The sequence below is a fragment of the Sinohyriopsis cumingii genome, chromosome 1 (assembly GCF_028554795.1).
Source record: "Sinohyriopsis cumingii isolate HCF-2022 chromosome 1, ASM2855479v2, whole genome shotgun sequence".
Lineage (NCBI taxonomy): Eukaryota > Metazoa > Mollusca > Bivalvia > Unionida > Unionidae > Sinohyriopsis > Sinohyriopsis cumingii.
In genome coordinates this window covers 188627452-188644458 of record NC_142961.1, presented here as the reverse complement: position 1 = coordinate 188644458, position 17007 = coordinate 188627452, and the positions used below count along the sequence as shown (strand labels likewise).

The 17007-nt window shown below is 33.0% G+C and overlaps 1 protein-coding gene across 7 annotated transcripts in view; it reads right to left on the bottom strand.

Annotated features, from left to right (window-relative positions):
- LOC149808553 (ral GTPase-activating protein subunit alpha-1-like) overlaps positions 1-17007 on the bottom strand; it is a 274534-nt gene that overhangs the window by 154460 nt on the left and 103067 nt on the right. For all 7 annotated transcript variants that reach the window (XM_089978950.1, XM_089978978.1, XM_089978968.1 and 4 more), the window contains 3 exons: positions 11660-11768; positions 6347-6457; positions 3376-3444 (listed from right to left, as the gene is read on the bottom strand). In XM_089978950.1, the coding sequence (XP_089835076.1) occupies positions 3376-3444; positions 6347-6457; positions 11660-11768 (289 nt within the window). The remainder of the gene's footprint in view (positions 1-3375; positions 3445-6346; positions 6458-11659; positions 11769-17007) is intronic.

Below are 17007 nucleotides of genomic sequence, written 5' to 3'. Positions count from 1 at the left end.
TTAGTAATCATCTTAATAACATCCTTAAATGAATAAACACTTGATGTGTAACATAAGTGTGAATCAAACGATGAATCAGGCTTATGATTGAAATTGTTTAAAAGGTCATCAGTATCATGTACCACACCACTCCCAATGAACTGCTTTAGTTTCCCAACTGTACCTCTGTTCAATTCTCAGACTTTAGACAGAAATTTGTCTTTTTGGGAAATCAGGGGCAGCAATTTCATCAAGTTGATGATGTAGATTACCAAAAATGGTAAAAATATTTAAGACAGGGTTAGTAGCATATTTCTTTTTTTTAAAATCCAGGTTTTTTCAAGGTTCAAAATCATGTTTTTCAAGGTGCATTGTTACATTAATTTTAAAGGATTCATAAATTAAACTGTATGTAAACACAAGTTACTACTTACTATTACTTCATACAAGGAACATTTCTTTCAATTTTTTTTATATAAAAAAAATGAAGACAGGAGTATTATCATTGATGTCATTCCCATTAACACTAAACATCCCACATCTGGGCATTAGAATAATGTATAGTCACTAAGCAATGTTCATTTGACTCTAATAACACTACACTATTTACAAAGTCCAAAATATTTTAGAATGAATTTTTCAGTTCTTGTAGCTCGTCATCAAACTGTTACAAGAGCTCCAAGTTCAACGATTCTGTCCTTAATACTTTTCCTCAAACTATTTTATGTCATGATAATTTAAATTTCCTATGGGTCTCTGCTTTTAATGCATAGTTATCAGTAGCAGCTGCCATTGTCTTTTTCAGTGGACAAATTCATTTTTCAAGGCTTTTCAAGGTTCCCTATGGACCCTGTTAAGAAGAACATGCATAACTAAGACATGTGGAATGCTGTCCAAAGAAATATGCGAGTACTATCAATATCACTAGCCAGATATAGCTGTCAACCAGCATAAGCAAATAAGCACATGGTTCCCACACTTTTCTAAATCTAAATTTCCAGGTTTTTTCCAGGATGAAATTAATTGTTTCAAATTTAACATATAACCATTAATGAATAGAATTAAAGAACAATTTGCATTATAAAACATGCATTTTCCAAATCTGTAGATGTTTCTCTTTCAAGACTTTCCAAAACATATATGTCAGAAAAGATGATCATGTACAAAACCACAAAATGAGTCACACGAAACAAATCTGACTATTTTCCTATAAATTGGCATTTAAAGCCATTTCAATATACAGAATACAAATCCTAACTTTACTTTTCTGACCTGCATTATGTTGCTACGTGGAAACATCATAATGAGCATAAATTATTTTGTTTTCTGTCAAACCTTTAATTTTAAAGAATTCTAGAGCAATATATGTGCGTGTTATACAAAGTAAACATTTCCTATCACAGTATGAAAAAAAAAAACCAATAAATGCAAAGTATTAGAATCTTATCCTGTAACGAAAAAGTTTAACTCTGAATTTATGTGTGCCAATAAAATCTTAAACAAGATTTTTCAACCAATCTAAACTCCTTAAGATGATTTGGTTAAAAATTCCATCATTTAAAGACATTTACATGAGGGTTGATTTAAATTTTGACAAAAGACCTTCAAAATTATATATTGTTGTATAAACAAGGACTGAATTTTCTGTCAAATCAACTTGTCTTCTTGTAGTTCAATAAACCAGTCCCAAAACCTGTATTGATACATGGGTTCTTATTGTTTCAAAAGGGACGACAATTTCCCATTTCTCCTGCGTTCTATTTAAGATCTGAAACCAATGCTTCAAGCTACATGTCACTGTAATAGTTTTGCACCCAAAGATCAGCTCAGAGATTCAAAATTTTCTAATCCGTGTTTTCTCTGAATATTCCAACTCCATTTTTCACATCTGGACATTTAGAATAGAGTGTGGGTTCAGAGCAATTACATATAAAAAAATTGGAATCTGCCACCACCATAAGATAATTTAAATTTGCTAGGCCTGCTGGTAAGCTATGTTATCTCGACTTATACCTGCCTGAAATCGATAGGAAATTTATTTTCTCAAAAATGGCAAGTATTATAATCGTTATGTCTTTAATCCACTGACAGACTAGACAAAACTTGGCATAGATGAAACCTGACCCGGTACAACAGGCACTTGATTCCCCAGGAATCTTGTGCCTGTGCCCAGTACTCACCATTTGCATTAATAGTCACATGACTTAACAACTTGCACACAATGACAACAGAAGTCCAATAGTCATGTGATATCAACAACAAACTCCTTTTTAATGTCATTGTACAAAATTTCAATTATATTAAATGAAAGTCTGATACCTTTTGTAAAAACCAGAAAGAACATATAATTCTCAACATATTTATTTCGAGAACAACAACAAGAAACCTGGCCAGTCTGATTCATCAGGCAAATTAGTCTGGTTCCCTGCTTCATATGCTCTCTGCATGATAGAGCACATGTCAACGTAGTAGTCACGTGATACAACATAACTTCAGAAGTTGGTCTCGGAAAAAATATAGAGAATTTGTGCTCTTTCGTTTTTGTATTTTTATTACAATCAGTATACAACTTACATGTAATATTTTTTCTACAATATTTGAAAATGATGGTTGTGAGATTATGTGTGCTCGTGCGACTAGCAATCAAAATAGCTAGTACGTGCTCATATTTCATCAACGCATTAGCTTTATTGTCTTTTATCACATTAAAAGCAAAAGAATTTTAATACTTGCAATTTCTGAGAAAAAATTAATTTTCATATTGACTTCATGCAGGTAGAACTCAATTCAACAACGTTTAAGTTTACTAGCCCATCCATAAAGTGGCTATATATGCTTCAATGCCACCATGTTGACCTCTTGTTGATTCTAGACTGGTTTTCATATTGAACTGTCTGTAAAACAAAAAGTCTACCAGACAAATCCAATTCACTGAGCATTTGGATTGTCTCAACAAATATATTTATGGCAAGCACCAAAATGATTCATACTGCAACCTTCTAATATTCTGGTTAGAACTCAATAAATTTAAATCACGATCAGTTCAGTTACAACTCAATTGTGTAATTGTTTCTGGCATCAAATTCGTGAATATCTGCAAAATTTAAGGACTTTTCATGGTCGAATTTTTTAAAATATAATTTCTCTCAACTTTTCATGTAAGTATCACAAATTAGTTCAAAGTTTACAAATTCAGTTTACATTTTATGGCAAATTATCACTCAAACAACAATCTAATTATAATTCAAAACATCAATGACATTTAGATATTAATGCCCTGCTAGGCAAAAATGTCAAAATTCTGAAACTCTAATTCATAACACAGTCATTCTATTAAATATAATATTACAGCATGTAGGTATAAAGAATTCTAATAGTGTATAGTTTCGGATGTACCTTCTCCTCTTCTTCACTGACTGAGCCCTCATTCATAGGCATGAAAGCAGAAATAGTTGATGATGTTACCTACAAAACAGAAAAATAATCAGCGTTACTATGGTGACTATGGTAAAAGAATACAAAGCAGATATTCACTCCTTCAATTATGTGAAATTAAAATTGAAAACAAGTCTTGAAGGGACTGACACTTTTGACAATTTGTTCTTTTAAAGTGGTTAGTGCTGAAACCATTTCTGTTATTCTTGAGCTGTAAGATTTTTAAATTTGCCATACTGGCACAATTATTATTTAGGATAAACTAGACACCATTAGAATTGTACAATGAGATTTACTGAAAAACACATGCTTATATTACCACCATTTAGTAGTAGTGATAACCATATTTCACACATGGTACCTGAGCAAATAACAAGATTTTCAAGATGGAAGCAATATTGGATGTCAGATGGACATTTAGGATAAACTAGACCTCAGGACAAAACTTTCATGTTTTATGACTTTCCTCCAGACTCTGTAGTGATCAAAAACAACTGCTGATGGAAGGGACACAGAACAATCAAATAAATTCTTCATGTCTTCAACCAGCAGCTATAAAAAAATTGCCTTAATAGACACAATTTTTCAAAATGTTAATATCTACATTAACTGAACATGCACTCACTGAGAGAATGGTATCTGTCTTAAAACATAGAATTTTTCCATAAAAATATAATGAAACACCTCTAATGAATAAAATTTATGGTAAATGTGAAAATTCAGAAAACATTATTTGGAAACTATGTTCTTGACAAAAATATACATACACGCCAACCCTATGAGAGTTAAAAGCATAATTATGGATATTATAAGTGGCAAAAAATTTGGCACAATTTGGATGCAAAAAGTGTAATCTATATATTACATGCCAGAATTACAGCAAGTATGAATATATATATATATATATATATATATATATATATATATATACATATGTATACAGTGGAGCCTCGTTAATCCGGACACATTCGTTCCCAGCGAATATGTCCGGATTAACGAGTTTTCCGGATAATTGAATCATGCACATTTTTTATTTTACGATATCATCACACTGTATATATATACATGTATATGCTAGCTTTAAATGTAATGTACTGTATATTCAATAATGGTTGAAATAAATTAATGAATACATCTATTAATTTGTGTTTATTTCACATTATTATAACATGTGCTTGTATGTACGTATACAGTAAATAGAAGTTTAGACAATTAACACATCGAACACATCACACTATGTTCATGTACATGTATGTACTGTACATACATTTATTATGTCAATTTCCTGAAGAAGTCTGTAACCTTTGTTTGCCTGGATTCTTTGAAGCCCTATACTGTCCACAGCTTAAAAATGGCAACTGTATTTGCACAGCAAACAATAAACTGTGATTGTTACATACAACTGGTAAACAACAAAGAGGCTTAATGACACTTTTAATTTATTTACCATATGTTATGTCAAAAAGCGTGGACGATTTGATCCCAGTGTGTTTATTTAATTATTAACACCCCCGTCGGCAACTAGCTAAAACAGACATTGTTTATACAATCGCTGGTTACAATATGGTCACGCTACTTAGTTATTGATAGTGGCCATAGACTCTCAAGGGCTTCACTACTGTGTTTTATGTATTATTCTTCTGATTGTATTTTCACATAGGATTTTTCAAATTTTCTTATTTTTGGACAGATTATTTCCTGATTATCCAGACAAGTTTTAATGTAATTTTACACTCTGGTCCCCGATTTTGATTTCCGGATCCGGAACGCGGATTTCTTGATTAAAGGAGCAAATTAACGTTTAGGAATTCCGTTCCATTTGAATTATGTCCGGATAGTGAGGTTTCCGGATAAATGGAGTCCGGATTAACGAGGCTCCACTGTATATATATATATATATATATATATATATATATATATATATATATATATATATATATATATATATTTGCTACTAACCTGGTACAAAATTCTTGGCACAAAGTGCAAAATCCAGATGAATTAGAACCAAAATACAAACACAAAATATACTAAAATTTTATTTAAATTCAGTAATTACTATAACCAGTCAACATGTGTAACTTTCACTGAATGATCATAACTGGAATTTTACAAAGAACATGATCATGTGCTCAGCATGCTATATTACATTACTATCATATTCTTTTAAAGTTTTTAAAGCAGTGTTGATTTGTCCATTTCTGATCTGACATGTTTTAAAGTTTGTAAAGATCCATCTGCTCTAACATTTTCCATCATATAACATCCACAAATCGCAACATAAAGCTTTCATTTAATATGTGGCACCAGTCTCTTTGAAAGCATAGACTGCTGGTCCATGAACTAACTAGCTTATCAATATAAGGAATTCTCAGACAAAAGTGTAATCCTTAAACAGGCCAGCATAAAATGTAATTTGTTGACAAAAAGTGAAATGATTACACCAAAAGTGTAATGGTTGGCATGTATGAATATAATGATGAAAAACTAACTTTTCATACCATGGGGATGTAATAATGTAAAAGCAGAAATATTTATTGGGATATAATATAGTGTGTGTGGAATAAATAGACAATTTCACTGGGAAATTGTTATGGGGTTAACAGTGTTTACTGTCAATTTAACTTCATGGCAAATCATTACCCCCCCCCCCCCCAACAACCAAACAAAAGAAAATCCTTTAACAATGTTTCCAATTTTACAGTAAATACATAATAAAGTTGACTGGTTCAATGATAAACACTGAAACAGATCGATATAGCTTACACATGTCCTACATTCATGTTCAACATTTGTCTGCTCTGGATAGCACACATTACAGAATATAATCATAATATAAATACATTTTAAAATCTAAGATAAAAACATTCCACAAGATACTCCTGAATATAATAGCTTAAAACTAATATTACTGTAACATAAATACACTTACATCAATTATTCTCTTTGGCAATCCTGGGTGATATTCTAGTAATTTCTCTACATGATCACAGAGCAACGTAAGCATGTCAGAGGCAACTCTAGCAACCATTTTATTCATACACTGTAGGCAAGAAAAAAGTGCATCTTAGAACAAATCTCTTTAAATGATCCTCAACTTACAAATGATAAAAAGTAAAGTACTTTATGCTGAATTTTTGACAAATTTCCCCACGTAAATGTCTATGTCATATATCTTATGATCATGAGTTTGTACAGCAAATATCATGCACTGTGTTGCATATGGATGTAACCAAACGAGTGATGATGGGACACAAGGGTTCTTTCTTTTTCCAAAAGACCCTGTTTACCACAACAATAAAAAAACAGGATTGAAGCTGTGGGATCAAATAGGGTGAGGGATGGGAAAGTCCTGAATACTCCTAAATCCCACAGAAAGCTCTATGGTGCATATGCAAAGAGGGATAGAAAGAGCATAAGTAAAATGTTTCAAATAATGGATTATAGTACAGTAATCGTACTGCAGATGTAAAATATTAATGTTTAAAATAATCATAATACTTTTTGAATGTGCAGAGTAACCAATATGAACTCAAAAGGATCTACAAAAACAAATTATATGAGGTATTACTCTGGGACGTCTGTCATTTATAGGTGTACAAGTATGGAGAATCAATCATATATATATAATTTTTTTTCTTGTCCCAGAACTTATGGTGGAACTTTGTTTCATCAAGGTATGTGTCCCATGACTTAAGAAACACGATAATTTTGTTTTGAATTTGTGCCCTGCCCCTCTAATGCACAGTACAATAAAATAGGTAAACAAAACACTTATTTGAAAGGAACTAACCTTGCATTGTTATCATCTATTCCTGCTTTTATCATCATGTGAAATTTGATTTTAAAATAAACTATATCAACGAACTTCGTATGCATAGCATATGCCAGCTGGCTTATGCATCCTTACTGTAGTGTGTATCACTTATGTCTGATAACAAAATCACAAATGAGATGGAAATATCATCCAACTGCTTGAAGGCACCTGCAATTCACGCATGATACATTATAAGGTGCAAACTGAACAGGATTGTGTTATATCAAGGTTAACTATATGAATGTAACTCGCAAATAAAAATCATTATTTGAAAATACATTCACTGTGAGTGAAAATGATCATCTTTTCACTAGTATGGGTTACAAAAGTATTATTAAAGCAAGTTATTGCTGTGTATACTATTTACCCTATGAACATCAATGAACGTTTGTATCAATTATGATTACAATGGCAAACAACTAGAAGCCAGGGTGATGAATAAACACAACTGGCAGCGAGCAATAAATTAACTGCTTAAAATTACCCACAGGATATCCAATGCAGAGGTAATTTTATTACAAAGCAAGCCAACCCAGGACAGATGTAAGGAAGCCAACTTTGGTTCCTTATGATTCTTTTAAGTGTGCTGATCATTTTTTTTTTGCAAAGTCAGCTGACATAAGGAAGCCAGCATTGATTCCTTTTTACCTGTATTATCATGAATTTTAAAAATAAATTGAAACAATGAACAACTTTGAAAGCAACAGTATCTAGAGCATCGTGCACATATATCGATATAAGGCTGAACAGTAAATTAATTTTCAATACTTTCATCTAACTGTTCCCTATCCATAGTTTATAGTGTTTTATTTTTCGACAAAAAGCATGTACTTTGTCTTGTGGGGATAAATGTACTTAATTTCTGGGGAAGTAACAGTATTGTATACTTCTATTTAAAGTAATTAAATGATTATTTCTTCTTTACACTTGATCATTTTTTTGGTCCTTTTTGTGCAAGTATAACTACTTTTAATCATGTAATGCAAATGTGACGTAAAAAGAAAAATGTTAGAGTACGGCTGGTGACCTTTAATGTTAAGATATTAAAATTCTGTTAAATGTATATAAAATAAAATATAAAGGTAAAAAATATACAACGTTAAAAATATAAGATAAAGATTTATATATAAACGGCATTCATAAAAAAATCATAGACTTTCTCAAGTGGCATAGCATCATAAAGTTCCTTAACTGGGTTCTAAATAAGTATCTTCTGTCTCATAGGGTGGAAGAATGTGCTCGAGTGTTGAACAGCTTTTCCGTGCATGCATATAAAAAAATGTTTTAACATCTCCAGGCCTGCTATATCTATGTCAATGGCTGGTAATTCAGTGTAAAACAGTGGTTTCCAAATATTTTTGGGCCACTGCCCCCTTGGTTATCCTCAGTGCCCCCCCACTTACTCCATAAAATGCATTAACACCCACTGAAAGCGCTGGAGATGGACAGAACTCTGGAGGCAAAAGATAAAAGATTCATTCAGTGAGTGCATAGAAGGCTGAGTCTTCCTCAACCAATGTCTGATCAAGTAGAAAAGATGATAGCATACATTTTCAAAGTCACAGGTGAGAGATGACAACGAAGCCTCCTGCAACTGAAGCATGAACTGAGCTGGCCAAGCAGGTATTTGGTGATGATGACAAACAGAGATAGAACATGGTAATCTCCTCATGTTCACTTTCACTGTCATCAAAATTCTGAGATGGGTGGCCTAACTGGATCATGGTAAATTTTGGAACCACTGATGGATCAATCTAGTGCTGGTTAATGGTACATTCATAAGTCCAGTAATAGTTATTTTGTGGGAGACATTCACCAAATGAGGTCCTTACTGCACTCTGTGTCTATGACATCAATGTGCTGTATGTAGAGTGTGTATGTCAAGACTGCCAGAGCTGGAGAGCCCAACTGGTTTCCGGCACCTTGTTCTGGTACTGGTTATTGTAGGAATAATCATCACAGCCAGTACCATGGTCAACAACAAGTTATAGGTTGTAAAGACCTGGTCCATGCAAGCCACTATACCATGTATGTAACGGCATAGTAGTCTGTTCAATTCTGGTATGACCTGGCTGTGGCACTGTTGGTTACTGAACTAAATGTGGAATGAACCATCTGGCAAATATTGCCACATCCCATTAGGAACTGACAAACTTTCTTCTTTGAATGACTGAGACATAATAAATACGGAGACAAAAATAATGATGGCATCAACATCTTAAGAGATGCATTTCTCAGTTCTGTTGCCATCAATGTCACCCATATCTCATCTGACCAATGCAAGCAAATATGGTCCAAATACAACACATAAAGCTAATACAGGTGTGGTGATTATCTTCACAAAGTCTGAACTTCTCACTGACTTTATACCACCTAATTCTGCCTATTGTTGCTGTTAACTGTAATCATAGAAAGCAAAACATGGCAACAACATGTGAAATCAGTCGAGCAACACACTAGACTGACAGTGTAGTTGACAGTGTGTGTGTGTGTGATTAGGATTTTTAATGTAGCTTTAACAATTTTTCAGTCATATTGCTACGATGTCTGCAGTGTGTCAGTTTATAGTGATAGTGATGTCTAGCACTGAGGCATCATGCCACAGACATGTAGCATCATGTCACACTCAGTCATGATATCCTGACACCAGGCCTACCAGTCCTAACACTAACCTCTTAATGCTGAGTGCCAAGCAAGGCAGCTGTTATTACCATTTTTCAAAGTTTTTGGTATGACTCAGCCAGGGCTCAAACCCACAACCTCTCGCTTCCGAGGCAGACATTCTAACCACTAGGACACTGGAGCAGTCAGTGGACATAGTAAGTTAAGATATATGACAAAAATGTTATAATTAATAGGAGTAAATGATAAAAGACTAAATATGATGTTATAAAAAGCCCCAGAGTATTGGGATAGACTGAAAGTACTATTTACCATTGGGCAGGAAATCAAGATTAATTTATTGTATGATGAAGTTTACAAATGAAGAACACGATGAGGTAGACAAAAGAGCAAAATATTCATACAGGATGATGATACAGTGAGATTCATTAAGAAAACAAACTGAATTTTTTTTCGGTGATGAGAAAACTCTTAAGGATCATTCAAACAGGTGAAAATGCACACGAGAAAAAAGGTCTGCAAGGTCTCTTCTAAGAGCATGTTGACCAGTCATGTGCTGAAATAATAACTTACATTAATTTCTCCATCCAAGGAGAGACTTTTCTTATCTGACTTCAAACTAGGGATTTGTTGTTGTTGTTGTTGTTCTAGGGTTTAACGCCATTTTTCAGCACAAGATAGGCTATACATGGCAGCCAGTATAATTGGTGGAGGAAGAACCCTGGAACACCCAGGGAAGAACCACTGACCCACGAGAGCTACTGGCAGGCTTTCCCACGTTCCCATGCTAGCCGAGCCTTGGACTTGAACCCACACAGACAGAGGTGAGATGGCAGTGATCCGTAATGATGAGTGCTTTAGACCACTCTGCCACTTGGGGCCCCTCAAACTAGGGAAGACGCGGAGTCTTTCTCTGATCTTTTGTTAGTAAAAGAAGCTAAAAAGAGTGGTCAACAGCTTTTAAAAGAAATTTTTAACATGGATGGATTGGATTTGTGTGACAGTTTAAGTTCCATTAAAATATTATCATCACATAATGTATTTGATGAAGAAATAGTCAAGTGCAGCTGAGGTACAACAAATTGTATCAGCTATCTTCAAGGTTTTCTTCTGTTTGTTTTACAACTAGCTAAATAAATGTACTGTAAACTGTACATTTAACACCAACAATGCCAAGTTATTTTGCATAAACCATTTTTATTTTATTTTCAGTGACCTTCACCTCTGACCTACTTACCCCAAATCAATAGATGCCTTTCTTGTCTCAAATACAAGCCATCCAAACTTAGGTCATGGTTTGTGGCACAGGATTTTAGTTGTTTTGTGACAACCAATTCAAGATTTCAAGCTTCAGATCAGTATATGTTTTGTCTCAAATGCAAGCCATCTAAAAAGTTTGGTCAAGGCAAGTGGTACAGCACTTAACATTTTGTAGAAATTTTTCTTTCTTTCACTCCAGTAAACTTGACTTTTGATCTAAAGCTCAACAGACATCTGACTTCGAGCAATGTCTCAAATGCAAGCCATCTAAAAATCTGGTCATTTTAGTTGATGAAAACATGCAGAAACTATTTTGCTTCTAAGAGTCATTGATCATGACCTTTAACCCTAAGATTAGTAGTTGTCTTTCTTATTTCAAACACAAAACTGTTTCAATGTGTTAAGTTTCCATATAAAGTTGAACCTTCTGACCCCAAAATTAATAAGTATCATTCAAATGTATGGTAGACATACCAAAAGTACTGTTGCATGTTAACTACTTTTGTACAAAAACATGAGATGATGTACAATGAGACAAGGACTTACCCTTAAAGCACCAAGTAAAACATTCACTGCTTCTGCAAGTTTTGAATGCAGTTTTCCATGACTCAGTTCTTCATATAAGAAAATACCTAAGCTACTTATGGCTATACATCTGGAAAATAAGAGAAAGTTCAACTATGTAATAATGAATATCTTTGACTCATGCAGTGCTCAAATTAATGATAATTTTTTTTAATAGATCATTTTTAGTTTATTATTGTTTATTTATTGTTTTTTATCACTTCAAAATATCATAAATATTTATGTATCTGAAACAAAAAATATATGTCCTTTCCATTCTGCTGGACACAAGGACAAGGTTTTAATAGTTAACCAGACACCAAACACCTAAATAATATCTTGTGCTTTCAACTTTAGCCTTTTGACTTTCTCTTTTTGTAATTGGAGGAATGGCAGTGTTTTAATCAAGCAAAAGTGCCAAGTTGCATCCCTTCATCTTACAATGATTTTCAAATCAACAAGCAAATTCAGAAAATTGTTGTGTCTTGCTTACCAGAGGTCATCATCTCTAGATGTCTACCACAGTGTGGTGGGGAAAGTAAGATGAAAAGCATCAAAAGGCAACAGTCTAGTTTGAATGATTAGACAGCAACATAAGAGTATCACGGCTGTTCAAAAGTGAATTACATGAAACGTGCTTATTTTTTTTCCTTCTTTGGTAATGTGAATGTTAAATGAAAAATTACAAAATTAAAATGTAACTTTTAACCTATAACCTCACTTGTAGTAAGGCACATTCATAAATCAGAATTATTACCATTATATAAAACAGCTTCAAAATGAACGAGTAGCCACAAATACCCAGAATTATGGTAAATATTACACCCGCATAGTAGAATTACAAAAAAGACCAAGTTTCATCCTTTACAATGGTTTTTAAGTTCAACAAGCAAATTCAGCACATTTTTGTTCCCCCATCTCTCCACCCACAGTTAGGCATCAACCCTTAATTTCAAATGGCTATACAACTACAGAGTGGAAAGGAAAGCAAGATATAAAATATAAAATATCAAGCCATGAACTTGATCATGAAAATATCAACTAAAATATGGATTCAACACAATATTTAGCGATTTTGTTCCAGTGTATCAATTTGTATCCCTTAAGCTCAAAACAGCTTTAAAGTGAAAGCATGATGGACAGCTTTAAATACTGAGTGTTGACCTTGACCTTGAATCTAGCACCCACAACATGGTATATAACACACCTTCTTATGATTATGTATAATATGCCAAGTTTCATCCCAGGATCTCAAATATTTTTAAAGTTATGGCACAGATAGTAAAGTATGACAAAAAAGTAAACAAAATGAATCATGATGTTGAGCTTGAAGACAGAAACCCAAATGTGGTGCATTATACAACTTTTAGTGTTTATGTATAAATATACAAAGCTTCAGCCATTATCTCAAACAGGTGTAAAGTAGAAGAGGAAGGGTGATGAAAAACTGAAAATACTGAGCAGTGACATTCACGATGAAGATAGGACTCCCAATGTTGTACATGAAACAACTTAATTTTGAGTTACCATAAGCAACACCCCATGGCACCATCTCAAACATATTACTGGATAAATCATTACAGCCATAGTAAAAGCTTTGAATTACACTGAAACTGATAAAGAAATCTCATCTTTTCAGTCTCTATTTCCACAATAAAAGCTTTGTAAAACATTAAATCTGACAACCCAGAAATATCTCAGATACCACAGAAACATGTGCTTATTTAAGGCTATAGAAGTCAGCTGACTGGAGAATCAAACTTGCCCTTGGGTGCTTAGAGTTGGATGTAAAATATGACAACAACATATCATAACTAAAAAACAAATTCAGTAAAATAAAGTACAGGCTGTTTATGGAAATCAAATTATATTTGGAAAATAGAACTTTAACCTTCTTTTTATTTTTATTTGCACCTTAGAATGATGCCAATAATTTAAGTTGTCAAAAAAGATATATGTAGATAGAACATGTAGATAAATCTGTCAATGAGGAAACAATGGATGGGTTAGAATGCTGATACTTATATCGTAGGAGGAGCAGGGACAGATATATACATGTATAAAAATAGGATTTTGGCAGTGACTAGATTTGTAAGCGGGGGTGACCTTGCTCTAAAAGACTTTAAACTGCAAAATTAGACAGCCAGAAAAGAATTGTGTTAACTTAATTTTAATCATATTGTAATATACCATACAAATTTTCTATATCTACATTTCCAACTTAAGTTCAATTGATCATACTGATTTTAGTATCAAATCCATCATGAAAACAAGATAAAACCCTAGTCCCTTACATATATATTCCAATCTCAACTAATTCACTCTCTTCTTTTTTTTATGGGGAGTGTTGTGTCCACTCACATGTGCTTCCACTTCCGTATCATCCAATTTTCTCTTTGAAAACAGCCACATGCACCTAAACAATCTCAGACAAACCTACTTTTGAGCATGATTTGAGAACACTTATTTTCATCCATTTAATTATTTTCCAAACAATAAATATCAGTCTCCTGTAATAATCACATAAACAATAGATGAAAAACAGTGGTTCTTATAGCTAGATTTTCAGGTGAGTAATCCTTAGAGAGACAAAGAAATCTCACAGGCTTTATTATTAACAAACAGCACCTAGTCACCATGAAATTGGCAACATGCATCAAAACAATCTTAGACACACTGATTGTCTGGTGTCTGCAACAATCAGAGTTCACTAACTGCCTGTGGCAAAATTAGACCTTGAAAATCAGCAGATGCCATGTAGATAACAGTATTACAGTTCAAATGTAAATGACAAGTCAAAATATATATTTTTTATTTGTGAAAACTCACTTTAAATAGTACATTCATGTTACCATGTCTGTATGAGAAAATGTAAGACATAAGTATTTTAATGTGAATTGCATGAAGGAACTATATGATCAGGTGCCACTCAGGAAAGTTTGGACTTTAAACTGGTTTATATATTAAAAAAATGTCTGCCAATGTTTTAAGAATGTTACTTGTATCTCTATTTTTATATACATTTTACAGCATATTGCCATCTTTATGTTTCATTATTATCTTTCTGTACTTCATATTTTCATTTATTTGGAAGGTTTATCTCAGGGACATTCAACCATTTTGGCTGAGAGCCACAACAAATAAATGCTTAAGGTCAAGGGCCGCATGAGCAAGAACAGTTCCTTATTAAAATACAACTGGAATGCCTACATGGCTGTGGGCTTCAAAATGCATACATGCAAACCACATGAGAGGTATAAGTGAAATTACTGCTATTATAAGTGGAAAAAAGCATAATTTGGGCATAAAAAGTGTAATCTGTGCTACATGCCAGATTTACAGCACATATGAAAGAGATAAGTTTAGTTTTGCTACTAACCTGGTTCTGCAGCTGGTCACAAGGGTAAAATCCAAATGGATTAGAACCAAAATACAAACACAAAATACAAAGTATATTGAAAAATGATTTATGTTCTGCACTCACTCTAACCAGACTACACGTGTAACTTCTGCTGAATGACTGTGAACTAGAATTCTGCAATGAGCATGACTATGTGCTTACAATGCTGTATTAAATTACTCTCATATTTGTAAAGCAGTGGTGATTTGTCCTTTTTCTGATCTGGCATGTTTAAGGTTCATAAGATCCATTTGCTCCAACATGTTTGGTTATATAGCATCTAGAACTCAAAGTATAAAGCATTTCGCTAAACATCTGGTGCCATTTTCTTTAAAAGTTTAGACCAATCTGCATACAAAGAAGCTTAACAATATATTTAATCTTTGAGGCAAAGTTCATATTTGATGAAACCTGTCTGTTTTCTTGTAAACAGGTCATATACAATTGCTATTAACAGCAAATAAGGAAAGTATTCTTACATTATTCTTATGCCGCAGTCATCTTTTTAAGAATATTCTCAAATGTATGAGTAGAATTAAAGAGATAATAAAAATGAAAATAAAACAACTTTTTATTACTCTTTTCTTTTTTAAGGAAATAAAAAGCATAATCCTTATACAGGCAAGCGTAAAACGTTGAATAAAGCATAATGATTATGTCAAAAACGTAATGGTTGGTATGTATGACAACGGGAAGGACTGGGCATGCCTGGTTTATCTTATCAAAATTTTGGACAATTCATTCTTACATTGTTTAAACTTTGCCTTAAATTAAGCAACATAACCACTAATACAATGAGGTGCTATAAAATACATCTTAATACATCTAATGATGACGCATACAAGGATATCAAGTTTTATTCCTTAATCTCAAATGGTTTTAAAGTTATTGACAAGAAACAAGTTGTTAGATGGACAGACCTAAATATGTATACCTAGTGCACTGCTTTTCTTCGATAATAAGACAAGATATGTCAGCCGATGCCTAAATGTTGTGCCCACAACTGAAGTGTTGCTGTAAAAAAACGTGTGAACTTGCACACAAAGTCAAAAGGGAGAGTAAGCATGTCAATGAATTAAGTCTCTTACTTCATAATGATATATCTAATGAATGAACATGTTGTAGAATGAATTGTCTTCGCTTCATAACGATTCATTCAGTACTAATGTGAATCTACTAAGTGGTTTAGAAATATATACTACTACTGCATTTGATGTCATACAATAATTGTTATATCTCAGACAAGATCTTCCAAAATTTCCATGCTTATTTTAAGCTGGCCATGTTATTTAATATTGAAAACCAAATCTGGGGTAGTTTATTTTCATACTGATGGAGATTCTTCCTCATTAATACTGTATAAAAAAAAATTAATTTTTAGTGTTCAGAAAAAGATAGAACATAAGAAAGTAATGGAGTCTTTGTTCTAAAATATTGCTGAGTTCATTGAAAATATTCAACTGATCATGAGATTCGTGTGATCCAGATACACTAAAGAACAAACTATAATAAACATTAAGATCAATATACAACATAATGAAATCATTAATTGGTTTAAGTAACACGATGCAATTTTTGCTTTTTCACAAAAGATTATGAAACTGTTTAGAGGACTCTTCAAATGAACAATCATCTACTTCAAAGATTTAAACTCACATATTTTTCTTTCACATCACTGTCTTGGAGTTTTACTAATTTTAATGTTCTTAATTTGCATAATATCAGGTTTTTTTTTTTTCATCTTCTTTATTACATTCCGTCTTCTTTTTGGTTCCACAAAAGATTCAACATAAGACTGACGAGAACTTTGACCTACAATTTTTCCAACTTCATAGAAAATATCCAACTACTGTAACTGTGATAATGGTGATACAACAGAATCAATCCTTCTACATTGTCATCTTTGGTGCATAGCAACATAAACAGGTTA